The following is a 23,112-nucleotide window of genomic DNA, read 5'->3' as shown; positions in this document are numbered from 1 at the left end:
TTTTTTTTTTTTTTATGTTAAGTTTCCCCTACGCTGCCAGTGCACACAGCAGTTAGATTGTTGCACTGTTAAGGCTGTAATGAATGTTTTCATAATAGTGTTTTCCAAAGAAATTTCTGTTATATTAATTACATTTTTATTACTCATACAAGTCTGTCTAGTCTTAAGTACAACTCTTACAGGATTGTAAAAACCCAAGTCACAGATGATAAAGAGCCTCTTTCACACTGCTGTGATGGACGTCTAAACTACGGCTGCTTCTTTCAGACATGTGATGTCTGCCCCCAACCTGCTGAGAATCGGAACAGAAGAACGAATTTTCATTGAGATTCAGGACAATGTGAATCGGAACCGAAATGTGGATGTTGAAATACGTGTGATGAACCATCCAACCAAAACCACAACATTCGCATCCACATCTGTGACTCTAACGGATCAAACAAACTTCCAGGCCTTTGCAAAAATTGTGGTAAAATGCATGTTTCTTGGAATTATCCAAACCTTTTATGATGATGGAGGCAGCACTTATCACCTGCCTTTGAATGTTTTCCTTGCTAAATGAAGAAACTGAAGTTAGTTGGTCAACTTGCTGTTGATGGCAACGTGAAAATCTAAATAAAATACTTGATGTTTGTGGTTGTAATGTATAAGAATGTAGGCCATGCATATGTTCTCATGGTGATGGATGTTTCTGTGTTTGAATTTATTTATTTACAGGTAAATTATTGGACTTTTTTCTTTTTTTTTTAGTAATATAACTGAAAAAGGGATATTGTAGAACACACTATAGCGTAACTCATTATCGTTTCTGTGCAATAGGTAACATATTTTAGTGACAAGATGTAGAATTACAGTTTAAATATTGGACATTTTTGGGCCAAAGCTTGTAAAATCTAGATGCAGAGACTAATTCAAATCCAGCAGCTCAGCAATGCATCCTCTTGTTTACGTTTTTTGTCTACATCTGTGGTCTCAGGCTCCAGCCCTCAGGGACGGCAGTAATGCAACACCAATGTTGTCGTTAAAATCTAAAGAAGTCACGGTCAAAGACTCGTCTGCTGCAGCTCTTAGATGTCTCTGCTTCAGCTGGCTCTAATATTAGCTCATTAGCCACATATTTTAATCAACTGCTTGTTATTCGTAGATTCCTCCTGAGACGTTTGCCAACGACCGTAATGGAAAGCACTATGTTACTCTTCAAGCACAGTTCCCTGATCAATTGCTCGAGAAGGTTGCGTTAGTTTCCTTCCAATCTGGCTTCATTTTCATTCAGACTGACAAACCCATCTACACACCCAGCAGCTCAGGTGAGTCCAAAGCCAGAACAATCTGCCGTCACAAATGTTGTTTGAAGAATTTTAATCTTAACGTTCAAGACCATTGAATCTACAGGCAACGTTCATAAGAAAGAGTGGTCAAACAAATGGAGATAATAAAAAAACACATCAAATATAAACGAAGCATCATATAAATATAGAAAATATGTGAAAAATAACGTAAAAAGAACTATTTTCTTCTGAGGTTTCCACATGCAGCATGCTACTTAGAAAGCAGTGCAAAATGCATAATCTGTCTTTCTGTGCCTGTGACAGTTCGCTACAGGATTTTTGCAATGTGGCCCGACATGCAGTCCCAAACGGATACTTCAGTCAATTTTGAAATTCTGGTATGGTGCAAGATATTTTACCTGAATTGTTTTTAATGTCTACTGCTTCTCTGATCGATTGTTGTCGCTGTTTTTTGTAAACTATATTACTGGACAGCATTTTGAAAAATGCTTTATAGATAAAATGTATTTTTCTGCCATTGTTCCAATTTATTATTGTGTTTATTTGTATGTCCACCCTTTGTATGTTTGTTTTGTGTTAATATTTTTCCATCAGCTCATTTAGCCCCGCGTCTCTTGTAATATTTTCCAAAGCTGGTAAATTTCTTTTTTTTTAATCAATTTGTTCTGGCCTTCACATCAGTCAACAAGAGGTTACGACCCATATTGCTGCAGTTGCTCATGGTGGCATTAGGAAAGGCGACCATGTCAGAAAATAATGCATAAAATGTGGGTGGATTTTCTCTGATTAGTTTTGCGTTTCAATTTTTGAGATGCAGCAGAATGGGAAACTCACCCCCGGTTAGCAGGCCTGAGTACCTGCGTCCAGCTTCATAAGCCACCGAATTTTAAACAAAATCTGTAAAGAGTTCATATAACGTGGATTCATTTTCAACAGCCACTTTTCTTTGGTCTAAAAAGTGAACAACATGAACAAAAAGTTTCATGAATTACTGGATAAAGGTTCCTTTGTGGTTTTCACATAGTTGTGAAAATATTCCAATTACATTTCAGTAGCATTAACTGCAGTGCCGTACGTGTCTGTTGTTGTCACCAACTCAAAGCAGCGCTGTAGATGAGCTGCCGTTCAAGACAACACACTTCTGACTGAGCTTCTCATCGTTAACTTTCTGCTCCTACTGTAAAATACCTAGAAGCGTCAGTCAGTCGGCAGCCAGCCGGCCGAACTATGAAGAAGTTATATCTAAACCAATGAGAGTCAGCCCTGCAGACATAGACCAGACCTTCAGACCATAAAATAAAATACTGTAAATTACTTTTTTTTTTCTTGAAGAAATTTGCTTTTTGTGTTTATGTTTAGACCCCTGCTGGAATTGTTATAGAGACTAAGATCATCTCACTCAGGAATCTGGCTTCAGGAATCTACACGGATGAGTACCGTCTGGGTAATATTGTCAGGTGAAGGATCTTTCAACATCGTTAAATCTTTGAAACATTTATGATTGTATTATTTATCCCCGTCAGAGGGCTACCTCCTACTTTTTGTTGTACTTGTGTGCAGCTTTGGAAATTGGAAGATGGTGGCCAACTTTCACAGCAATGCAGCAGAGAGTTTCACTACAGAGTTTGAAGTTAAAGAATATGGTAAATCCCTTTTAAATTCTTCAATTTAATAAAGACAGTCTATTTTAAATTATTTAATACCCCAAAAATGCTGTCCTGTTTCGCAGTGCTTCCCAGCTTTGAAGTTAAATTGTTGCTTCCGCCTAAGACTCCCTTCTTCTATGTTGACAGCAATGCCCTCAGTATCACCATCAAAGCTACGTAGGTTGATGCAGACCTTTGTCCTGTTTTTCTTAGAGACATGTTCACCATTCTTGTCTGGTTTTAGGTACACGTTTGGCAGAGAGGTGGATGGAACCGCTTATGCGGTGTTTGGGTTCATAAACGGCGATGAAAAAAAGAGCTTTCCAAGTTCCCTTCAAAGAGTCGCGGTAAGTACCTTCATGCAGCTGATCCGCATTTCTCGTCTGAAAGTTTGCTAGTGAGCTTTATTTTTTTTATTTTTTCATAAAATTTTTACCCCCACTCCCCTCAAAGATTTACCCCGTTCAAAGATGCATTTATGTTTAGCCAAAATTGTTTAAAAGTTAAGCTGCTTCGTCCATTTTTCTCCCCACTTTAATGAAGATTGTGATCAACATTAACATCCGTTTGTGGCCAATGGCAGCCAAAGGCTAAAATCATTTTTAAAAGACTTTTAAGTTGTAAAGAATATGAAAATAAAATGGAGGCCATTGTAAAGTTAATGAATAAATATCTTTATCATAAACTTCTATTTCAATGCTCCTGTGATTGGCTCGTTGAAACGTTTTCATGAAGGGTGCAGCTGAAATCACTCTGTCGTTCTGTTTGAATTAGGAAAGATGAATGGTGACTTTAAAAGGGAGTAGAGCTTAAAGTTACTTTTTCTTTTGTCCACCATGTTTACCTTCAAGGAAACGTGTCTGATATCGTGGCTTTACTTCAAATGGGCTGCGCAAGCGAGGACAATACTCAAAAAGTCCAGCATGACGGACTCCTAATGACTGTTTGGTTAGGTGGTGGTTTGGTGGATTCGGTGGGCACCAGTGCAGGATTTGTTGCTGAGTGGCAGTGGGTGGCTGTCACTGGTTCTGCATGCAGATCAGTGTGGAAACTTTTAATGCTGGGTTTTGTCAAACAAGACAAATAAAGATGCAGTGTCTTATTAACTTCCCATGAGTTTGTTTGGAGTATCGGGAAATTAACTGTAGAAAAGAAAATGTGAATAATTCAATGAGTGCTGCATCATGCAGATAATGAAGCATCCTGCTATCAGTTTTTGTGCGGGGCTTCTTTGTCCAAGAGAGGAAAAACCCTCCAATGCCACATAAAAAAAATATTAAGATTGAATCATCTTTCAAAATTAACTTTGACCAGCGACTACTTTAGTGACAGAAACATATGTTTTAAACCCAACCACAACTTATATAAGTGTGTTTATGTCACAGGGGTTTCAATCAGGGTTACATTGCTGGTTTCATGCAAATTCAAATGTTTTGGTTTTTGCCTAATCCTTGCATGATATTTTTACAGATCCAAAATGGTAATGGAATGGTAACTCTACAGAAGGAACACATCACAGAAATCCGCCAAAACATCCTGGATCTGGTCGGAAGGTCCATATACGTGTCTGTCAGTGTGCTGACTGAGAGCGGTGAGAGACGCTCCATTTAACTTTGAGACCACGAGCTAGATGTAGACACAACACTGACCTGAAGGAAAAAATACAAAATGTCCTTGTGCGCTTTATTCACGTAATGTTAAATTGGTTTGATTTAAATGTTTTCTCTGCCTGTGCAGCAGCGAGAGGAAAAAAAAAAGGTTTCAGTTCTCAGGCTGCCATTGCAAAGAGACAGAGAGGATTGGTGAAAAAGTTATATTTAATACATTACAATATGCTATGAACGGAGGCTAGTCCGTCAAGTGACTTTCAAAGATAACCTTGAAGAAGGTGCTTTTCATTAAACCCCCATTTCTGTATTAAAATCGTTTTCATTGCTCTGATGTACTTCTCTAATCTAAGACATTTTTCAGCAGCTGTTTTTGTGCAGCATTATTCTATTCATGATGTTTTTGTGCACATTCTACAAAATAGAGCAAAATAGTGTTATGTGTTGAAACATCACACAGACAACAGCCCAGATGTGTCTAATTTTATCTAATGATTATTTAAAAAATTGTGTTGGAAAGCCGAAAGAAAATTAAAAAAATGTGTTTTCAGGTTTTAGGCATGAAAGTAGATGGAACGCTATCAGAGGTGGTCATGGGAAAAAATTTAATTGTAATGTTTTCAGGTTGAATGTCCATTCAAAATCAATTCTCATACGACATTTGCTTGAAATAATTGTACAGGAAAAACTCTGCGCCTGTGGGATTTTAGTTCAGGACAGTGCTCCATCCATTTTGTTTGTCATTAAGTGACATATTGATTCTGGGAACTAACTAATGCCCACTAATTTACGACAAAACGTCTCTTTTTCTTCCTCAGATATTCAGGTGTGAGATTGACAACATTGCTTAAATTAATTAATTCTTCCAAACTAAGTGTGTTTCTCAAAAATACAACTTTCTTAATAACTGAATGGACTGGGTAGGTAGTAGATGAATTGGGCTTTATTTGTAAAACTTTAAATATAGAGAAATGTCCCTAAAATAGCATGTAATGCAGCCGAAGTGTAAAAAGGTGCTAGACCTGCCTAAATAAACCTTGCTTATGCGTTCCTGACAGGTAGCGAAATGGTGGAGGCAGAATTAAAAGGGATCAAGATTGTCCAATCCCCTTACACCATCCACTTCAAAAGAACACCCAAATATTTCAAACCAGGGTTGTCGTTCGACGTAACGGTAACGTACAACTATCCATGTGCTATATGCAAAACTAAGAAAACATTGTAATTATTAAATTATGTCATTGTTAATATAAGTGAGAATTATTATACATATATTAATTACATAAAGTTTAAGTTCTCCTGTTGCCAATGGCAGGTAGAAGTTTTGAATCCAGACGGTTCTCCAGCAGAGGGCATCCCTGTCTCCGTCAATCCCGGTGGAGTTTTGTCCACCACTAAAAGCAATGGGATGGCAAGACTTCCTATTAACTTCGGGGGAGAGATTCAAAGCCTGCGAATCACAGTATGTTTCCAGAAATGCTTTCTATCGACCTTGTTTGTTTGAATCTTTTCATGTATAGAATCTGGCTTTATTATTATTATTATTGCTACATTACAACTTACCACTTCTACAGCTTTAACATTTGCATATTAAAATGTTTGTTTTGGTAAAGGTGAAAAATTGGAACTACATTACTTTATACGTCTTGAAAAATATTTCGTGTTTAAGATTGTTTTTAAAATCCTATTTAAAGGGCAAATATCTCATTTAAAAACATGAGAATGTTCAATGCTATGCATATTGGTAATAAAATGCACTAGGGAAAAAATAGTTGTAGAGCCATGATTCTGATTAATGGTATGGTTTGAAAATAGGCAGGTAACCATCATTTTCCTTCAGCTTATATTTATGTTTTGATTTCTTTAAATAAGCAAAACTCACCATAATTAGCTGAAAGGTACTCATCCGTCTGTCTGTATCTACATTGTGTATTTTGATAAGTTATCCGAGTTGCTGAAATAAACTTTTCAAAAATCCATCCATCCATCTTCTTACACCCTTGTCCCTCAGTGGGGTCGGGAGAGGTGCTGGTGCCTATCTCCAGCTAGTGTACTGGGCGAGAGGCGGGGTCACCCTGGACAGGTCGCCAGTCTGTCGCAGGGCAACACGGAGACACACAGGACACACAACCATGCACACACACACCTAGGGACAATTTGGAGAGGCCAATCAATCTGACAGTCATGTTTTTGGACTGTGGGAGGAAACCGGAGTACCCAGAGAAAGCCCACGCATGCACAGGGAGAACATGCAAACTCCATGCAGAAAGACCGGGGCCAGGAATCGAACCCAGAACCTTCTTGCTGCAAGGCATCAGCTCTACCAACTGCACCACTGTGCAGCCCCTTTTCAAAAATATTAATCTTATTTTTAAAGGTTTTGTGAAACTTTTAACGAGTCTGTACCTACCTCAGCTAATCCTTATGTTCTTTACCTTAATTCGATTGCTTTTCCACAGGCAAAGACTAATTATCCTCCAAATGCACCAAATAGACAAGCAACGGCCACAATGGTTGCTCTTCCATATAAATCCTCAAGCAACAGTTTGCTTCACCTAAGTAAGTGTTGTCCTCAATAAGAACAATTTAAATAATACCAGCCATGGGCAAATTTTGCATATTAATGTATGAAACAACATTTCAGGTGTTCACACAGCAGAAGTGGCGCTAGGGGAGTCGATGAAACTCGACCTCTACTTCACCCAACCAGAAAGTCAGGAAAAACACATCACCTACCTGGTGAGAGTCGGCCTGCAGTTTGCATATGCACACGATTCTTTGTTGTTTTGTCTGAACAGTGAGGGATTAATGAACAAGTTTGTTTCCCTAGATATTAAGCAGAGGTCAGCTGGTGAAACATTTCAGAGAAAAGAACAATAATCTAAACCAGATGTCGGTGATGGTTGACATTACAAAGGAAATGCTGCCATCGTTCCGCATTGTAGCCTTCTACCACACAAGTTCAAATGAACTGGTGTCAGATTCTGTTTGGGTGGACGTGACCGACACCTGCATGGGAAAGGTGAGAGACGCTGAAAGCATGATGTTGGAGAAACGGTAAAGAAAATGTAAATGTTGTGTTTGCCTGCCCGTTAGCTGACAGTGGAAATGAAAACGCCTGCTGCAAGCTATGAACCTCGGAAGAATATCAATGTGGTAGTAACAGGAGACCCAGGGGCCACAGTGGGCATGGTGGCTGTCGACGACGCCGTCTACATACTGAACAACAAGAACCGCCTCACACAGAAAAAGGCAAATTTTTTTGGTGTTTATAAGAATTTAATAGACACAGAACAAAAAAAAATACAATAACCCAAAGCCAAAGTCAAAACATTCTGATGCCTATTCGATATGAAAAGAAAAATTGACAAACTAGCTCTCCGTAAGATAAATATGATGTCTTGTTTCAAACACAAGTGTGAAGCTCTAGTGTTCTGCCTTGTGTGGTGACATTTTATTTTCAATCCACCTCTTTGACTAGATATGGGACGTGGTGGAGCAATATGACACAGGCTGCACAGCAGGTGGAGGGAAGGACGGCAGAAATGTGTTCTACGATGCAGGACTCCTGTTTCAGAGCAGCCATGATGGATCGCCGTCCAGAACAGGTCACACTTTCCCCTAAATTTGTTTTAGTGTTAACCACCAAACGATCACAACTATTGCCCTCTACTGGTTGTATTATGCAAGCAGCAGCTAAGCAGTGTTTTTACTCCGAGTAACAGGAGAATAAAACACCAACAAATGTTAATCTAACCCAACTTAAAAAATATTTAATATTATGTCATATTATGTTTATGAATTTTGTATTACTGGTGAAACACCAAAAAGAAGTAAATATAAAGAAACAACAGCAAAACCGATTGGGTTGAACAAAGAAGAAATTAGTTAAAAAAGAAAGAAAATGGTTTGTTAAAAGCCAGAAAGTTGTAAAGTGATGGACAGTAAGAAGATCACAGTGCTTGTTGGTGTGTCCTCTTTCAAGGAAGATGATAAACAGTAAAAGTTAGGTTATGATTGGGCTAACCTGAATTTAATCATCAGACATAAAACAATTGGATCTACACTCAGTATGTTAGGTTCAGAAAATAATAATAATTTCTGCAATTTGAATCACCTACTTCTTATTTTTACATGAAACTTTCATTGATGTGTTATTTATACATTGTGGAATTTGATATTAAGATTGTGTTTCTGAAAATTCCTGTTTCTAGAGTTAAAATGCCCCACTGCCACCAGGAGGAAAAGAGAAACCACTATCACTGAAGTCAGAACCAGCTTAAGTAAGAATTAATTTTTTCACCGTATTTTTCTAATACTAGTGTTAATTTGTGGATAACAAGCCAGTAATGTTATGTTGTAATGTGAATTGTGCCATTGTCTCTGCAAATGTCATTTCTTTCCCCCACACACATTTCTCTTGACATCTCTAACTCTGTGCTTAGCCTTCCTCAGCTTGAGATCGAGTTACATGAGTTAGTTTCAAAAAAGAATTTTAATGGCAATTATTGATGAACTGAATCAGACGGAAGTTATGCAAAACTGGAGACTTAGCAGATTATTGGTTAATTTTTGCGATAAAGACAGAGCAGTAATGTATAAAAAGCTTTGACATGTGCGTCATCATTTCATGTCTTTGTCAGTAAGTGGTTTTGAAGACCATTTACAAAAGGACTGCTGTTTGGATGGGATGAAGGAAATCCCCATCTCATACACCTGTGAGAGGCGCACTGAGTACATCATGGATGGTCCAGAATGCAAGCAGGCCTTCCTGCATTGCTGCAATGAGATGAAAAAACAGAGAGATGAGAGGAAGGTGGAAATCCTACACCTAGCTCGCAGTAAGAGACAAGCACACAATTTGCTCTCATTTCTACTCAAAGTCTTTTCTTAAACAAGCAAGAAAACATCGGTTTTTTCTAATCTTTTCCCGAGGTGAGACAGATGATTACAAGGTATCCAATAACGACATCGTGTCGCGCTCCAATTTCCCAGAAAGTTGGTTTTGGAAGGATATTTCACTAAGATGCCCTGCAAACGACCCCAACTGGTAAGAAGAGCAGCAGAAGAAAACATGTGGCTACTAAATGCTAAATGTTTTCTCACCAACATGATTTTTGGTTGTTCCATCAGTAACACCGCGACAGCTCAGAAGACTGAAGCTTTGCCGGACACAATCACAACGTGGCAGCTGACTGCCGTCAGCATGTCAAAAACTCATGGTGAGCATCAGCGGTCTAATCGGGTTACATCTGTTGCTGTTTCACTTTACAATGACTTAAGGGAAGTGTGTAAGATGTCTCACTAATATTTAAATGTTTGTAGTCATATTGCACTACTTAAAAAATTTGTATTTTTTAAGCTTTAGCATTATGGTTTCTGAAATGATCATCTAGACTGATGAGAATATAAAAATGGCTTGTCTTTTGCATGTATGCAAAATAGTTCTGTAGTTTATGCTTGTCTGACAAGAACAATAAAAAGACCAGACCACAGTTTACAAGAAGTAAATTTCTTTTAAGACTTCAGTAGAAAATAACTTTTTGATATCCTTCTAGGCTTTTGATTTCTATCTCATTTTGTGTGTTTTATTTTCTGCTTCATTGAAGGTCTCTGTGTGGCCAAACCACTGAAGATCATTATCTGGAAGCCGTTCTTTATTGACCTAAGGCTGCCCTACTCAGCTGTTCAAGGAGAGCAACTGGAAATTAGGGCAATTCTCCACAACTACGATGACAATCCCATAACTGTGAGTTTGAGGTGTCTGGAATACAGTCTAATCCAGACTGTATATGTGTCACACACTTTGAATATTGAATCATATGTACGCCTCTTTCTTTCTCTATCTTTGTTTGCTCTTTGCTCTTAAAATGACAGATTGAGATTGAGTTTTTCCTTGTTAAACTCCCAATCTCAATCTGCTCTACAGGTACGCATTGAGTTTAAAGAGGAGGCCAGCATCTGCAGTGCAGCTTACAAAAAAAAGTGGTTTCGAAGTGAGGTCCAGGTCGGACGCCAAACTACAAGAGCTGTACCATTTATCATTATTCCCATGAAACATGGATCTTTTCCTATTGAGGTCAAAGCAGCTGTTAAAGGCTCTTTCCACTCAGATGGAGTCAGAAAGATGTTGCTTGTTGTGGTAAGAGAGACGAATGCCTGCTCTACACTTTTACTGTGCTGAAACATCTGGAAGATATACCATTTAGGATGTTAGCATCTTCCAGATAGGATGTTAGCATCCTATTGTTAGCATCTTCCAGATAGACCTCCCAATTTCCATATTTGTTAAGTGCAACAGTACTTTGATAAGTGCAGTATCCTTCTTTAGTTAAAACTTTAAAGTCAATATGTTTTTGGCAGTTTTCACTGTTTAAACCAGGAATTGGGGAAACAAAATACTGGAGAACGTTTAAAACATTTAGTAAGATCACTCCCCCTTATCCAATTTACCTAACTCAACTTTATCCCTCAAAGAGTACAAATATTTAATTTTTGTTTGATTTCTTTATCTTATAACACAATGGGGAAATTTATGCCAAATCAAAAAACTGAAATTTTATTGAGATGTTATATGATAAGCAAAATTAGGTACAGCGGAAAACTTTGTTTTAGTTATGTGTAATGGTAACTGCAAGTACCCAAATATGGACTTGGAATCCAGTCAACACAGGATTTTTTAATCGTGATTTGTTTCTTTTTCTAGCCTCAAGGTGTGCTGATGCAAGAGCACACAAAACGAATTCTAGATCCTGCTAGAAAAGGTAAGTTTACGGAACCAGTCTAATTTTTAGCTTTCGATTTGGAAACGTGGACCCTTGTGCACAAAGATTCTCAGAGTCCTCTCATAGAGCTCCTACTTTAGCACAAACAAATCCTGCCAGGGAGTTTTAGCTTAAGAGTAAAAAAGTGTGGGTGACCCGATGCTAGGTGTGACGCTGACTTCAAGTGACTGTGATTGGTTGAAACACAAATCAAAATAACTGGAACCATAATCAGTTGATAAAACTCGATATTAAAGCTTCAGCATGTAATCTTTATTTTAAAAAATATGGCTGTTAAATATTTGTTAAAACCGTCACTGGTGCCCAGTGCTTAGTGCAGAAATACAGCACTCAATCAGAAACAACCACTGTCAGCTTAGCACTTAGACTTAGCACTGTCGGTCATGCTCGGGTATTCGCTGCTCATACCCTCCCGCTTGCTCTCTGCTCCGCTGCGTCCAGTGCGTCACTAGAGAGCCTGCCAGGCATGTTCAGGCTTGTTAGCATGGTCACTGTTAATGGCGGAAAAACAATTTTTCTGTTATGGTAAATTGCTTCCCTGCCATTATCACGTTGACCGGCTGGTGAAGTAAAGGGCACAGAAACCAAACAGGAAAAAGGAGCAGTGCCTGCTGTTGGCATAGCTCTATATGCTTCATGGAGAATGTCTCTCCTTTCTGTCTTTTTTAATGCTATCTTCCCTTCTTAACACACTGTTGGGCTCACTAAAAGAATAAGAAAAATTTGAAGAAGTTTCCTAAAATGCTGTCATTGGAGGTATTTTTAGTCTTAGGAATATTTGTGCATATGGTACCTGATCTCTTGCTGTTTCCCATCACAGGTGGAAGGCAAGAGGAAATTATTAACAGTGACATTCCCATGGCCCATCTGGTTCCAAATACACCGAAGACCACTCTGATCTCTCTGACAGGTGAGAGGAATTAGTGCACTAAGCTGCTGACATTGGATCCCGTTGCATCCGCATTATGTTGCTGCAGTAAATATGCTTCACCGAAAAAAATTATAGTAGTTAAAGTTGTTAATACTTCAGCACCTCCCTCTGGTGCTAAGGGCAGAACAAATTCCACACAGCAAACCCCCATATTGGGCAGGATTATGAAACAACTGCACAAACCCCCTTCCACTGTGACATTTACATCAGGAAAAGTTACACAATGAGAATTCAATGCAAAGAAGTCAAGTTATTTCCATCAACAGGACAAGAGTTTAAAGTTCTTGTACTATTTTAGCACTTACATCCCTACTAGATTTTTTATTGACAATGTATTTTGTGTTTTCAAAGTCATTGATCCCACAAGTAGGTGATTTAGGCTCGCTGCCATCTAGTGCAGAGTAGTTGTCTTACAATTGGGAGGTTGAAGGTTTGATTCCAGCACGCAACCTCATCTGTGTTTCAGTGTTTAAATATTTGTAAGAGTTTGGGTGAACGTGTCTGTAGGGTAAAGCAATTTGGTCAGTATGACAAAGCTTGTTAGAGCTAGCTATTTAGGACGTTGTTAAATCTGCTCCATAATCTTCATCACTTTGTGTTAGATGTAGCCAAATTAACTTTGCAGTCCAATTCAGATGTTGGCAGTCACAAAAAATACAGGCAATGGTGGTATATTTGTTCTACAGATGTTTATGTTGTTTTCCAATGACAATCCTGATCACTAACCTTCTTATTTGAAAACACAGGCATCGGGCAGATGAATACACTGTTGGATAATGTCATTAGTGGGGAGTCCATGGGTAATCTAATTAGAGCGCCCTCAGGATGTGGAGAGCAGAACATGGCTGGCGTGACCCTGCCTGTAATTGCAGCTTTATATTTGGACAAAACCAACCAATGGGAAGATGTGGGCTTTGAAAAGCGCAACGAAGCTATACAATACATTAAAACAGGTAAGCTTCATAGACGCTTTTTAGGTACAAATACCATTTGTATAATGTTACCTGCAACATACTAAACGTAAAAAAAAAAAAAAAATTCATTAACACAGTAAATTTCCTAAAACTATATTTTTTGATTCTTCAAAGGTAATTAAAAGTTTTTGTTAACTTTTTGCAGGTTATCAAGCACAATTCGAATTTCGTAAAAATGATGGATCTTTTGCTATTTATCCACACAGACCAAGCACCACCTGGTAAGATGCTCACTTATAAATTCCACATTTCATAGAAATTTCTACAAGAAAATATTTTTTTATTGTCCTCTTCTCACCTCTCTCTTGGAAAGGTTGACTGCATATGTTGCCAAGGTGTTTGCCATGGCAACAGCCCATGTGCACATTGATAAAAGTATGGTCTGTGGTGCTATCAAGTTTCTGATTCTTCAGACACAAAGACCAGATGGCATGTTTATGGAAGTTGGAGAGGTATCAGATAAGAGGATGATTGTGAGTACAATACATCAACACCGCCTTATAAATATGGAGTCAAAACAGAAAAGATGCCACCAACTCTGTGTCCTGTCTGTATTTGAAAAGGGGGATGTGGGCGGTGTAGATTCAGATGCCTCCATGACAGCTTTCTGCCTGATTGCCATGAAGGAGTCGAGTGTAATGTGTTCTGACTACGTTCCTGTGAGTAGCAACCTCCGCACAGCATTTCCAGACCTTTCATACTGTTTGTTCAGACACCATTTACTTCACCATAAATTAAAATGGTTTATCTCCTTTTTAGCTAAATAATGAACTCTTTCTTGCTCTTAGTCTCAATGTCAGTGTGATTGATGCAGTTCTAAATTGTCAGTGACTTAATTTAAAAAGTAGAGTTGCATATCTCACCAATGCTGAGACATGTAACTCATATTCAGTGACTTTTAACAGGATACACTATTAGATGAACATGTTGGCCTAAATATGTTGTCATTTTCCATGTAACACAATTGCTGTTTGTGACACACCAAAACTCATAATTACATCAAAAATGTCTATTATATTTTTCACCCATGGAGGTTGCCATTTTTTCACCTTGCTGGATTGATGACATGATTGGGTCTGTTCTGTACTGGAATCAACAGCATAAATACATAAAGACTAACTTTACCCCAGTTGTTTTTTTTTTGTTTTGTTTTTTTTTTAAATCATATTGTGTTTGACTGGTGCAAATTTAGACGATACCACACTGTGCTGCTGCTGGCTGTAATTAAAAAAATAAAATAAAATTATGAGGTGAGTCTGGATCATTTCCCACAAGAAAAAAGAAGAACGCAGTGAGAAAGAGCCTAACACAACTTCTGAAGGACCTATTTATGTCCTCAGCATTTTTTCTGACCTTGACATGACTGATTGTGAATAATGTTTTTGCACAAAAGAGCCTTCCAACCAGCATGAGAAAAGCACAAGCCTACTTGGAACAACGATTGCAGTGGCTCACCAATCCTTACGCTGTTGCGCTGACATCATACGCCCTGGTGAACTTTAAAAAACTGGACCGAGGTGTTCTCTTCAAGCATGCTGCCCCAGGTTTACTAGCATAACATTTCATTTCAAACATGTAAAAAGAATACAGAAATAACTAAGAGGCTAATCACACACAAACTGTAGTAATAATTTGAGAATGTTTTCCACAGATCGAACCCACTGGCCTGTTCAAAAGGGGAAAGATGCTACGCTGGAGGCCACAGCTTATGCTCTTCTTGCACTTGTGAAGGACCAGGTGGGTGTTGTGACAAATGGCAGACTAAAACTCCTAAAAACTAAATATTAATATATATGTGATTTTTATTTTTGTGGTCCTATGTCAGTTTTAATCATGAAATTGCAGGAATTTCTGTTTTATAATATTACTACATAATGACACTTGATTCTGGACATTTCGATATAGTGAATAAAAGCAGTGCAAGAACACAGCATTTTATTAAAATTTACAAGTTTTGTGCTTTTATGCCATATAATTGCAACTATTTCAAAAGGATTAGCCAATCCGGACCTGGGTAAAATAGTAGCACTGTAGGAGTATGATTTCAAGTCGACTTTTAAGTGAAAGGGTAAAGACACATCTCATGGCACAAAGTTTTGCTATAACATTGTTTGCATTTCTTGTCAAAGTTGAGAATAATTGGTTTTCAATGTGCTTAAAGAACTGACAAAAGAAAAAAACTTTTGTCAAGTTACAGTTGACAAAACAAGACAACTGCCATGAGAAAATCAATATACCTGAGATACCAAAAACGCTGAAGTACACTCACTTTTCTAACATTTTACTTAAAAGTAGATTTTTACAATACTTTACTCCTGCATGGAGACTAATAGACTTTTGAATACAAATGTGAATGTCTAACTTTTCAGATCAGATTTAAATTGTATCCCTAAGTCATGTCTACTTCTACAGGTGTTATCACAGTGAAATACCTTTCTCAAACTTTCTACTGTCCTACAATTTTTGCCAGATGAAAAAGCAAAAACAGTGTTCTCTGCTCGCTTGGAATAGAGAGTATTTGGCCTCTCTGCATCCATATTCCCATTCCTGTGCTTAAAATCCTAAAAATGTGAGATTATTCTATGTAGTTAGTAGATAAAATGAATTGCCATAATTCCAAAAGGCATTAAGATCATGTAACACATTCAGTGAAACATTAAAATAAAACACAGGGTTTTTTTTTGCCTCCTTTTCTTAAAGGCATTTGAAGAAGCTAAACCTATTGTACGATGGCTCAGCCAACAGCAGAGGTACTCTGGAGGCTACGGAGCAACTCAGGTAATTCAAAACTCTCGATAGGTCAAGCACTTTGTTTGTAATGAAAAAATAAATTGTTTCATACTTCTCTTCTGTTTAGTCAGATATTTGATGCTGAATTATATATTTTTCTCCAGGCTACTATAATGGTGTATCAGGCTGTAGCAGAGTATGCCTCCAATGTGAACGAGCCTCCTTTTGATCTAAATGTGGACGTATCGGTAAAAGGCAGGTCACTGATGAACAAGATAAACTTGAACAATCAAAATCACTACACCACTAGAACATCTAAGGTGAGAAGATGGATAAAAACTGCCAAGAGTGAAAACTACTGCTTTTCTGATCAACTACAGAATGGAATATTTGCCCAAAAAAGTGACAAACTAAGGTCTATTTAGTACAAAATCTATAATGTAACCTAAAAAAAACATCATCAGACTGAAAAACAAACTCAGCATACCATAGTGAAATATAACCTTTGCAGGGTTTTGTATCGATTCTTTTGAGGAACCTTTAAAATACACTCATTGACCTGTTTATTGGATGCACAGGCTCAAACAAATGTAAGAAACTCAGTGGATTTTGACATCTAGACTTGATTAGTTGTTGAAGTTGAAACCATCGTGTCAGAAGAAAAGAAAAGCCATTCAAGGACTAACATTGTTGTTTCAGGTTCCAAATGGGCTGGCACCAACAATCATGCCATTGTCAACAGTTTCTAAACTGTGCAGAACAATCCCTTAGGTTTAGGAATATACAGTGAGCAGACTGAGTTGGTAGAAAGGCAACAGTGGATCAGATAACCTCTCAATGAGACCAGTGTTACTTCAAATGAGTCCTTTATGTTTTGAATTTACCAAGCAAATTTGTTCGGTTAGGAGCTCATTTTACTATGCAATTATAAATATATTTTGGGGGAGGGTTTCTGTAAGCAATTTCCTGTTTCCCCAACAGTTTGACGGCATTAATAAGAATGTCACAGTGACTGCAACAGGGACAGGGGAAGCAATGTTTAATGTAAGTATAACTAATTGTTTGTGAAAATTTATTTTTTTGTGTGTATTTATGTACGTTAATGAGACTGTAAATGCTTTTATTTTCATAACTTTTCCCTCACAAAGTTTTAACAAAGTTTGACCTTTTTGGAGCAAGCAGGGAACTATAAACTATATAATAGATAGGATAGACAACAAGTAATTACTTTTAGTAATTTTAAAAGCTTTAAGATGTGTTATACTCAATTTTACTGCAGCTTATTAAAATTAAATCTTCCTTTTAATATGTCTGATTCGGGGCACGGAGCAATAAGCAAATTCGGCTCGTTCTACTTATTTCTTTAAAGCGTGTTAGTAGCCGTGACTAGCTGCAGCTAGCTAGCTTCTTCTCCATGTTTCTGAGTAGTCGTCTGTCCTTGCGTCTTCAGTCAACTTGGTGCTGACAAAATGGTCAGGAATTATTTCTTATGTTTCATATATCTCGGTGGCTTTGAATTTTGCGCTAAGCCTCGATTTTTTTTTTTTTTTTTTTTTTTTGGGAAGACGCTGGTGTTTCAGAAAGCTTTTTTCACTGTGGCTGAGAGCTGAGCTCCGTGTATCCAGGTCAGTGGCGCAACTACACATTATTCAGGTGGATGCAAAAACATAGATTGGCGCCACCCCCCCCCCTCCCGAGGCGACGATACGTGAAGGTTAAAACTCGCTACATTTACCTTGTTATGGCGCGCAGAAGTGTACGGGAAAACATCATCGGCGCGCCGCCCCCTCCAGACGGGGTTTTGGCGCCCCCTCTGGTGCTGCGCCCCTATGCGTTGCATACCCTGCATACCCACTTTTTGCGCCACTGATCCAGGTAATGACGGTACAGGAGCTGCAGCAGAAAAAAAGCACTTCTAAAGCCTCTCTATGTCCTTACCTTATCGCAGATAGCAACTACTTTTGTGAAATTCAGTCCAGCCCAGACTATAAAACCTTCTCACCGGCCTCTTCTTTGTAGTTCGGCCATGTTTGCCTTCAGCTTTACAACTTGAATGTCGCTGCATAGGTGATGGCATGACATATTTACGCCGTAAAATCAACACATCGCGATAAAATTCACGAAAAAAAGTCTTTTTTTAAAACAAAAATCGGTATTATCGTGAATAATATGATGTGACCCAGCCCTACTCAGTTGCTATTATCCCTTTTCTCTTGAAGATGTTGTGTCAGTATTAGATGCTGAGCTTGTTTGCTACAGAGAAATTCAGGTTGAAATTCATTGTGCTGTGTAATCAAAAACTTTCTGAGGCTGCAACAGTTCTTTTTTTTCTGTGCTTCAGATGGCATCACTTTATTATGCAATACCAACAAAAAAGGAGAGTGACTGTGAGATGTTTGACCTGACATTGGAGCTTATTGAAGGTACTGTCATTCCTCCCTCTATTGTCTGTTTATCTTTGTTTAATGGTTGATTATTTGGGGTTTGGTTGTATTGGTCTTCTCTGCCTGCTTTTTTGTCAATGTAACTGTAATCAAATTTGTTTTTTTGCAGTGAGCTCTGAAGAAAATAAAAAAGTGTACAAGCTCAAGATAGAAGTTTTGTGAGTACCGATTGCTTTATTGTTATGCAAGCTCAGTTAAATGTCCTTATAAAATTTTAATTAAAAACATATTATATAGGAACATATTTCAATGTCAGTTCACTTGGCATTTTTATGAGTAAACCTAAACATTTTGTGCAACACACTACATATAACAACAATAACCCATCTAAGGAGCAATAGAAGAAAGCATCCTGACCTTAACTTCCAATCTGGCTATTAAAGTTCACACAATGCAGCAAGACTGCAATTGTAATATCAGCAACTCATGTTGTACTGAATAGCCTAAGAAGCACCATAAAGACCCTTGGTCTGTATCAAGATGCATCCACACAGCATTTGCCCAATAAGACAAAGGTTCTCAAATCTACATCAAATTTGAATACAAATAAGGCAATAAGTACACGAGCAAAGCACTAAATACAAGCTATACTTCAGAGAAAAATGACTGCTTGCATCATTTAGCCGAAAGAGTACAAAAAAAGGCAAAGTAGTGTTATATAGCTACAACATACAACACTGCAGGCTAAAGAATTAGCCACTTACTATTATAGATTTATGTTGTATCACTGAGGTGGTAAGTAGGCTAAGTCATATTGTGACCTATTGATCAGATATAAAACTAAGCATTTTCCTATTTTCAGGTGGGATGCAAATATTTTTAAAAGCTTGTGTTGCTGTTTGAGGCATTGCTGACATTCATGAGATTCTGTGACGCTCATAAATGTTTTTGTACATTTGTTTCTGTGTGTGTGCAGGTACAAAAACACGGAGCACAGTGCATCCATGTCAATCTTGGATATTGGTTTACCAACAGGTTATAAATTTAACAAAAATGACCTGGATGCAGTAAGAGTCGCTCACAAACATGGGAGCTAAAATAAATTGTCCTGAATCAGATCTAATAAGCTTTTCTAAATCTGGTGGTTGTGTAGTTGTCTGCAGGGCGTGATCACATCATTGATAAATATGAGGCAAACAAAGAGCTGTCCGAAAAGGGATCCCTGATCATTTATCTGAATAAGGTAAGAATGTGTGCCTGGCTGTTTTGAATTCAAAATGTTTTACATTTGCATTCCAGTTTTTAGGATTTGTCAAACCAAGCAAACGCTAAAATAACCACGTGATTCTTTTGAACGTTCCACATCATTGGCGGTTGTGTTAGCATACGGATTCAAGCAATCTGGAGCAGTTGTAGCTTTATCATTTGAAGTGTAGAAGCATTAAAAAGTGATATGTGGTTCAACACACACTTGTCATGATATTAATGACCACCTCTTCTCACAGGTTTCTAACACCCGGCCTGAAGAAATCGCTTTCAGGATAGAACAGAGCATGACGGTGGGGTTCTTGCAGCCAGCTGCTGTGTCCGTCTACGAGTACTATGACAGTGGGTTTCTAAACGACAACAATACGGGCGACTCAGGCTGAACAAATTACTGTCACAAGATATTTATTTCCGCGTTAAAAGCACAGAGAGCATGGAGTTCATTCAAGATCTGTGTTGTAAATGTATAAATGCTTAAAACATTGATACCTTCATGGATTATTATGCGTTTCTCTGTTAGTTGCTTCAGAGAAACGGTGTGTGAAGTTCTACCGTCCTCAGAGGAAAAGTGGCGAGTTATTGAGGCTTTGTCAGAGCGAGGCATGTCTATGTGCTGAAGGTAATTATCTGAGCTGATTATAAACCATGCAACACAACTCACGCAGGAATGCTAAAACACATTTGGAAACACTCTTTTCATAATTTTTCTTTCTTATCCTTTTTAAAACTTTGTTGAAAATGATACAAATGGGGTTTAAAGGAGTGTCATAACATTTTTTGTTGTATTTTTATTTTTTTTTTGTAGTTCAGTACATTGTTTTGTATTGAAAATATTGTTCATTTTCTTCACCCAATATTGGAGGCCTGTTCAAACATGTTCAAATCCAGCATGCACACATGTTAATGACGGATAGACGTTTTTACAAATATATATTACACATTTGCTCTCTCACACTCCTCACAGACGTATCTTACTTTCCTGTTTACTTTTTAGAAAACTGCAGTAAACAGAGAAAAGAGGAAATCAGCAATGATAACCGTCTGGCAAAAGCTTGTGAATCCACAGAATCAAGCAAAATAGATTTTGGTAAGAGTGTTTATTATAGTGTGAAATTATAGAGAAATATTTTTGCTAAAGGCTTTATTGAGTGAGAGAGCATCACAGTTTATACATTTTCTTTATTTCAGTTTACAAAGTGGTTGTGGTGGATTTTTTTGACAATTACACCACCGACTCCTACACTGTGCGCATTCTTCAAACCTTTAAGCAAGGTGGGTGCTATCTGTTTATTTTGATGGTTTGTAAATCTATAGCATGTAAAAAATAAATTTCTTGAACTACTCCTTTAATCTACTTCAGGTTCATAAGAGATTGTGCTTGAATTCAAAGAAAATCTGCCTTTACTGTTAGTAACTATGAACCTTTAAGGGCAATAAACATGTCCCTTATGCATGTTGTACTCTTCTTGTGTCCTGCATTCTCTTCTCCAACAAACCTTTTCTTGCACAGGAACTACTGATGAGAGTCCACAGGGCAAATCCCGCACGTTCCTTACTTACCAGCACTGCAGAGAGGCGCTAGATCTGAGACCGGGCAAAACCTACCTGATCATGGGTACATCATCTGATATTCACATCGTCGGCACCTCGTAAGTGTGTTGTATGTCGTAAGGGTTGTTTATATGGGTTCAAGATCCAGGGTCATGTTGGTGTAGCAGCAGAACTGGCAAGGAGGAGGCTTATTTAAATTTTAGGGAAATAGGATTAAACATTATTTCAGATTTTTCAGCAAGTTAACTAAATGATAAATGAGTTTCATTTCAATATTTATTCTTTAGTTTCTCTGTTAAATCTGCATAATTTTTGCTTTACAAGTAAACATTTTTAGAAAATGCATAATTTTCTAAAACAAAACAAGACTACTTGTCAACTACCCAAGACTTGGTCTACACTATTTAGACAAAGTTGTGTGTGGCAGAGCCAAAAGCCTTTATATTTTAGGTGAAAATCGACAGGAGACTTTCACTAATTAATTGTTTTGAGGATCATAGCGGTTTTCATGGTGATAAGATTTAAAATGTTATTTTAATCAAATGTGTAGCTCCTTGAATCGTGAGATGATTTTTAATTTAACCCAACTTGCTGTGATAATAAGCAGCCAACATACTTTTTAAATTTGGGATATGTTTTGTTTAAAACATTTCATAAAAAATTGAAGTCATGTAACATGTTTTTTTGATACTCTGATCCATTTGGTCCTTGAATAAAGCATAACCATCCAAAATCCTGCTTTGTGGAAACTAAACGCGCCGTTCGATTTTCTGTGTTCAGATTCCGGTACATCATTGGTGAGACTACTTGGGTCGAGTACTGGCCGACCCCAGAGGAGTGCCAGACTGACATACATCGCCCTGTTTGTATGGATTTGGAGATGATGGAGGATCAGATGGGAGACTTTGGATGTATAATGAAGAAATAGAAAATGAAAAGTTAGCCATATTGCTAGTTATTCTGAAATCCTTCTTCTTAATTGTTTGTTTTTCTCCAAAAACAGTTCTAACTTGTGAAGTGAGGTTTTCATACTTTATATCAACTGTTATTAACAAAGGGCTCCTATAAGTTGATGTTTAATCTCTAAAGTATTCCTTCCTAAAATAGTTACAAAGAACATGCAAATGCATTTGCAGGAACTGTCTCTTGTTTTAAGTACACATGCAAATGGATAATAACGTGAATAAAGGAATACAATTAAACCCCAATTTTTATTTTTTATTTTTTTGCAACATTTTAATTTGATTATTTTATGCAGTTTTTCTTCTCAGTTGATGCATAATAAAATTAAAATTATAATGGTGCAAGATTCAGACAGCATGATTTTCAATAGTTTGGTTTTAAAGTGTCTCATAGTATATTCAGATGTTTTATTCCAAGACTCCAAAAAGCGCTGGCTTTTAAATTATTTGTAAAAACCTGATTTCATCCTACAATCCTACAATTAACTAAAATCCTTTTTCAATACTATAATGTTGTTTTGGTTAAATGTATGCAGTAAATACATGTAATTAAATATATAAGTTCAGTCCATTTACCATTTAAATGCTACTTTGATAAACCTAATGTTTTATCTAGAGTAATTTCCTAGTTAAACAAACAAACAAAAAAAAACATTATTTGTTATTTGATTTCTAAATTAAGTGTGAAATGTGTTGGATTGAAATTTAAGTTCTAGTAGTTTAAACCCAACCTACACAGCTCTGCCATCCCATCAGACTTGGAAAATAGTGTTTGTTTTTGGACACACAGAACTTTAAAGGCAGTCTATCAACCATGTTACACCATTTGTGTGTAAAATTATCTGCTTGATTACCGTATTTTCCGCACTATAAGGCGCACCGGATTATAAGGCTCACCTTCAATGTATGGCCTATTTTAAAATGTTTTTCATATATAAGGCGCACCGCATTATAAGGCGCATAGAATAGAAGCTACAGTAGAGGCTT

General features: G+C 37.5%; 1 protein-coding gene across 1 annotated transcript in view; it reads left to right on the top strand.

The window, feature by feature from the left end:
- Positions 1-22,371, top strand: part of LOC103476998 (uncharacterized) — a 51,047-nt gene extending 28,676 nt beyond the window's left edge. The window contains 41 exon segments of the mRNA XM_081612444.1: positions 1,274-1,307; positions 1,593-1,666; positions 2,649-2,746; positions 2,850-2,932; positions 3,019-3,112; positions 3,180-3,282; positions 4,406-4,526; positions 5,601-5,716; positions 5,858-6,004; positions 7,002-7,101; positions 7,187-7,281; positions 7,373-7,564; positions 7,639-7,794; positions 8,024-8,150; positions 8,757-8,825; positions 9,186-9,383; positions 9,478-9,592; positions 9,676-9,764; positions 10,152-10,291; positions 10,472-10,684; positions 11,249-11,306; positions 12,148-12,237; positions 13,005-13,211; positions 13,378-13,453; positions 13,546-13,705; positions 13,796-13,891; positions 14,626-14,776; positions 14,884-14,969; positions 15,933-16,010; positions 16,127-16,282; positions 16,944-17,006; positions 18,304-18,385; positions 18,516-18,564; positions 19,323-19,413; positions 19,500-19,589; positions 19,852-19,954; positions 20,133-20,231; positions 20,607-20,699; positions 20,801-20,884; positions 21,123-21,261; positions 21,944-22,371. Coding sequence (XP_081468570.1) covers positions 1,274-1,307; positions 1,593-1,666; positions 2,649-2,746; positions 2,850-2,932; positions 3,019-3,112; positions 3,180-3,282; positions 4,406-4,526; positions 5,601-5,716; positions 5,858-6,004; positions 7,002-7,101; positions 7,187-7,281; positions 7,373-7,564; positions 7,639-7,794; positions 8,024-8,150; positions 8,757-8,825; positions 9,186-9,383; positions 9,478-9,592; positions 9,676-9,764; positions 10,152-10,291; positions 10,472-10,684; positions 11,249-11,306; positions 12,148-12,237; positions 13,005-13,211; positions 13,378-13,453; positions 13,546-13,705; positions 13,796-13,891; positions 14,626-14,776; positions 14,884-14,969; positions 15,933-16,010; positions 16,127-16,282; positions 16,944-17,006; positions 18,304-18,385; positions 18,516-18,564; positions 19,323-19,413; positions 19,500-19,589; positions 19,852-19,954; positions 20,133-20,231; positions 20,607-20,699; positions 20,801-20,884; positions 21,123-21,261; positions 21,944-22,091 — 4,563 coding nt within the window. The 3' untranslated portion in view covers positions 22,092-22,371.
- The last annotated feature ends 741 nt before the right edge of the window (positions 22,372-23,112 follow it).

This window comes from Poecilia reticulata, chromosome 1 (genome assembly GCF_904066995.2).
Source record: "Poecilia reticulata chromosome 1, P_reticulata-male-v2, whole genome shotgun sequence".
NCBI classification, from domain to species: domain Eukaryota; kingdom Metazoa; phylum Chordata; class Actinopteri; order Cyprinodontiformes; family Poeciliidae; genus Poecilia; species Poecilia reticulata.
This window is presented reverse-complemented; position numbering and strand designations above follow the sequence as displayed.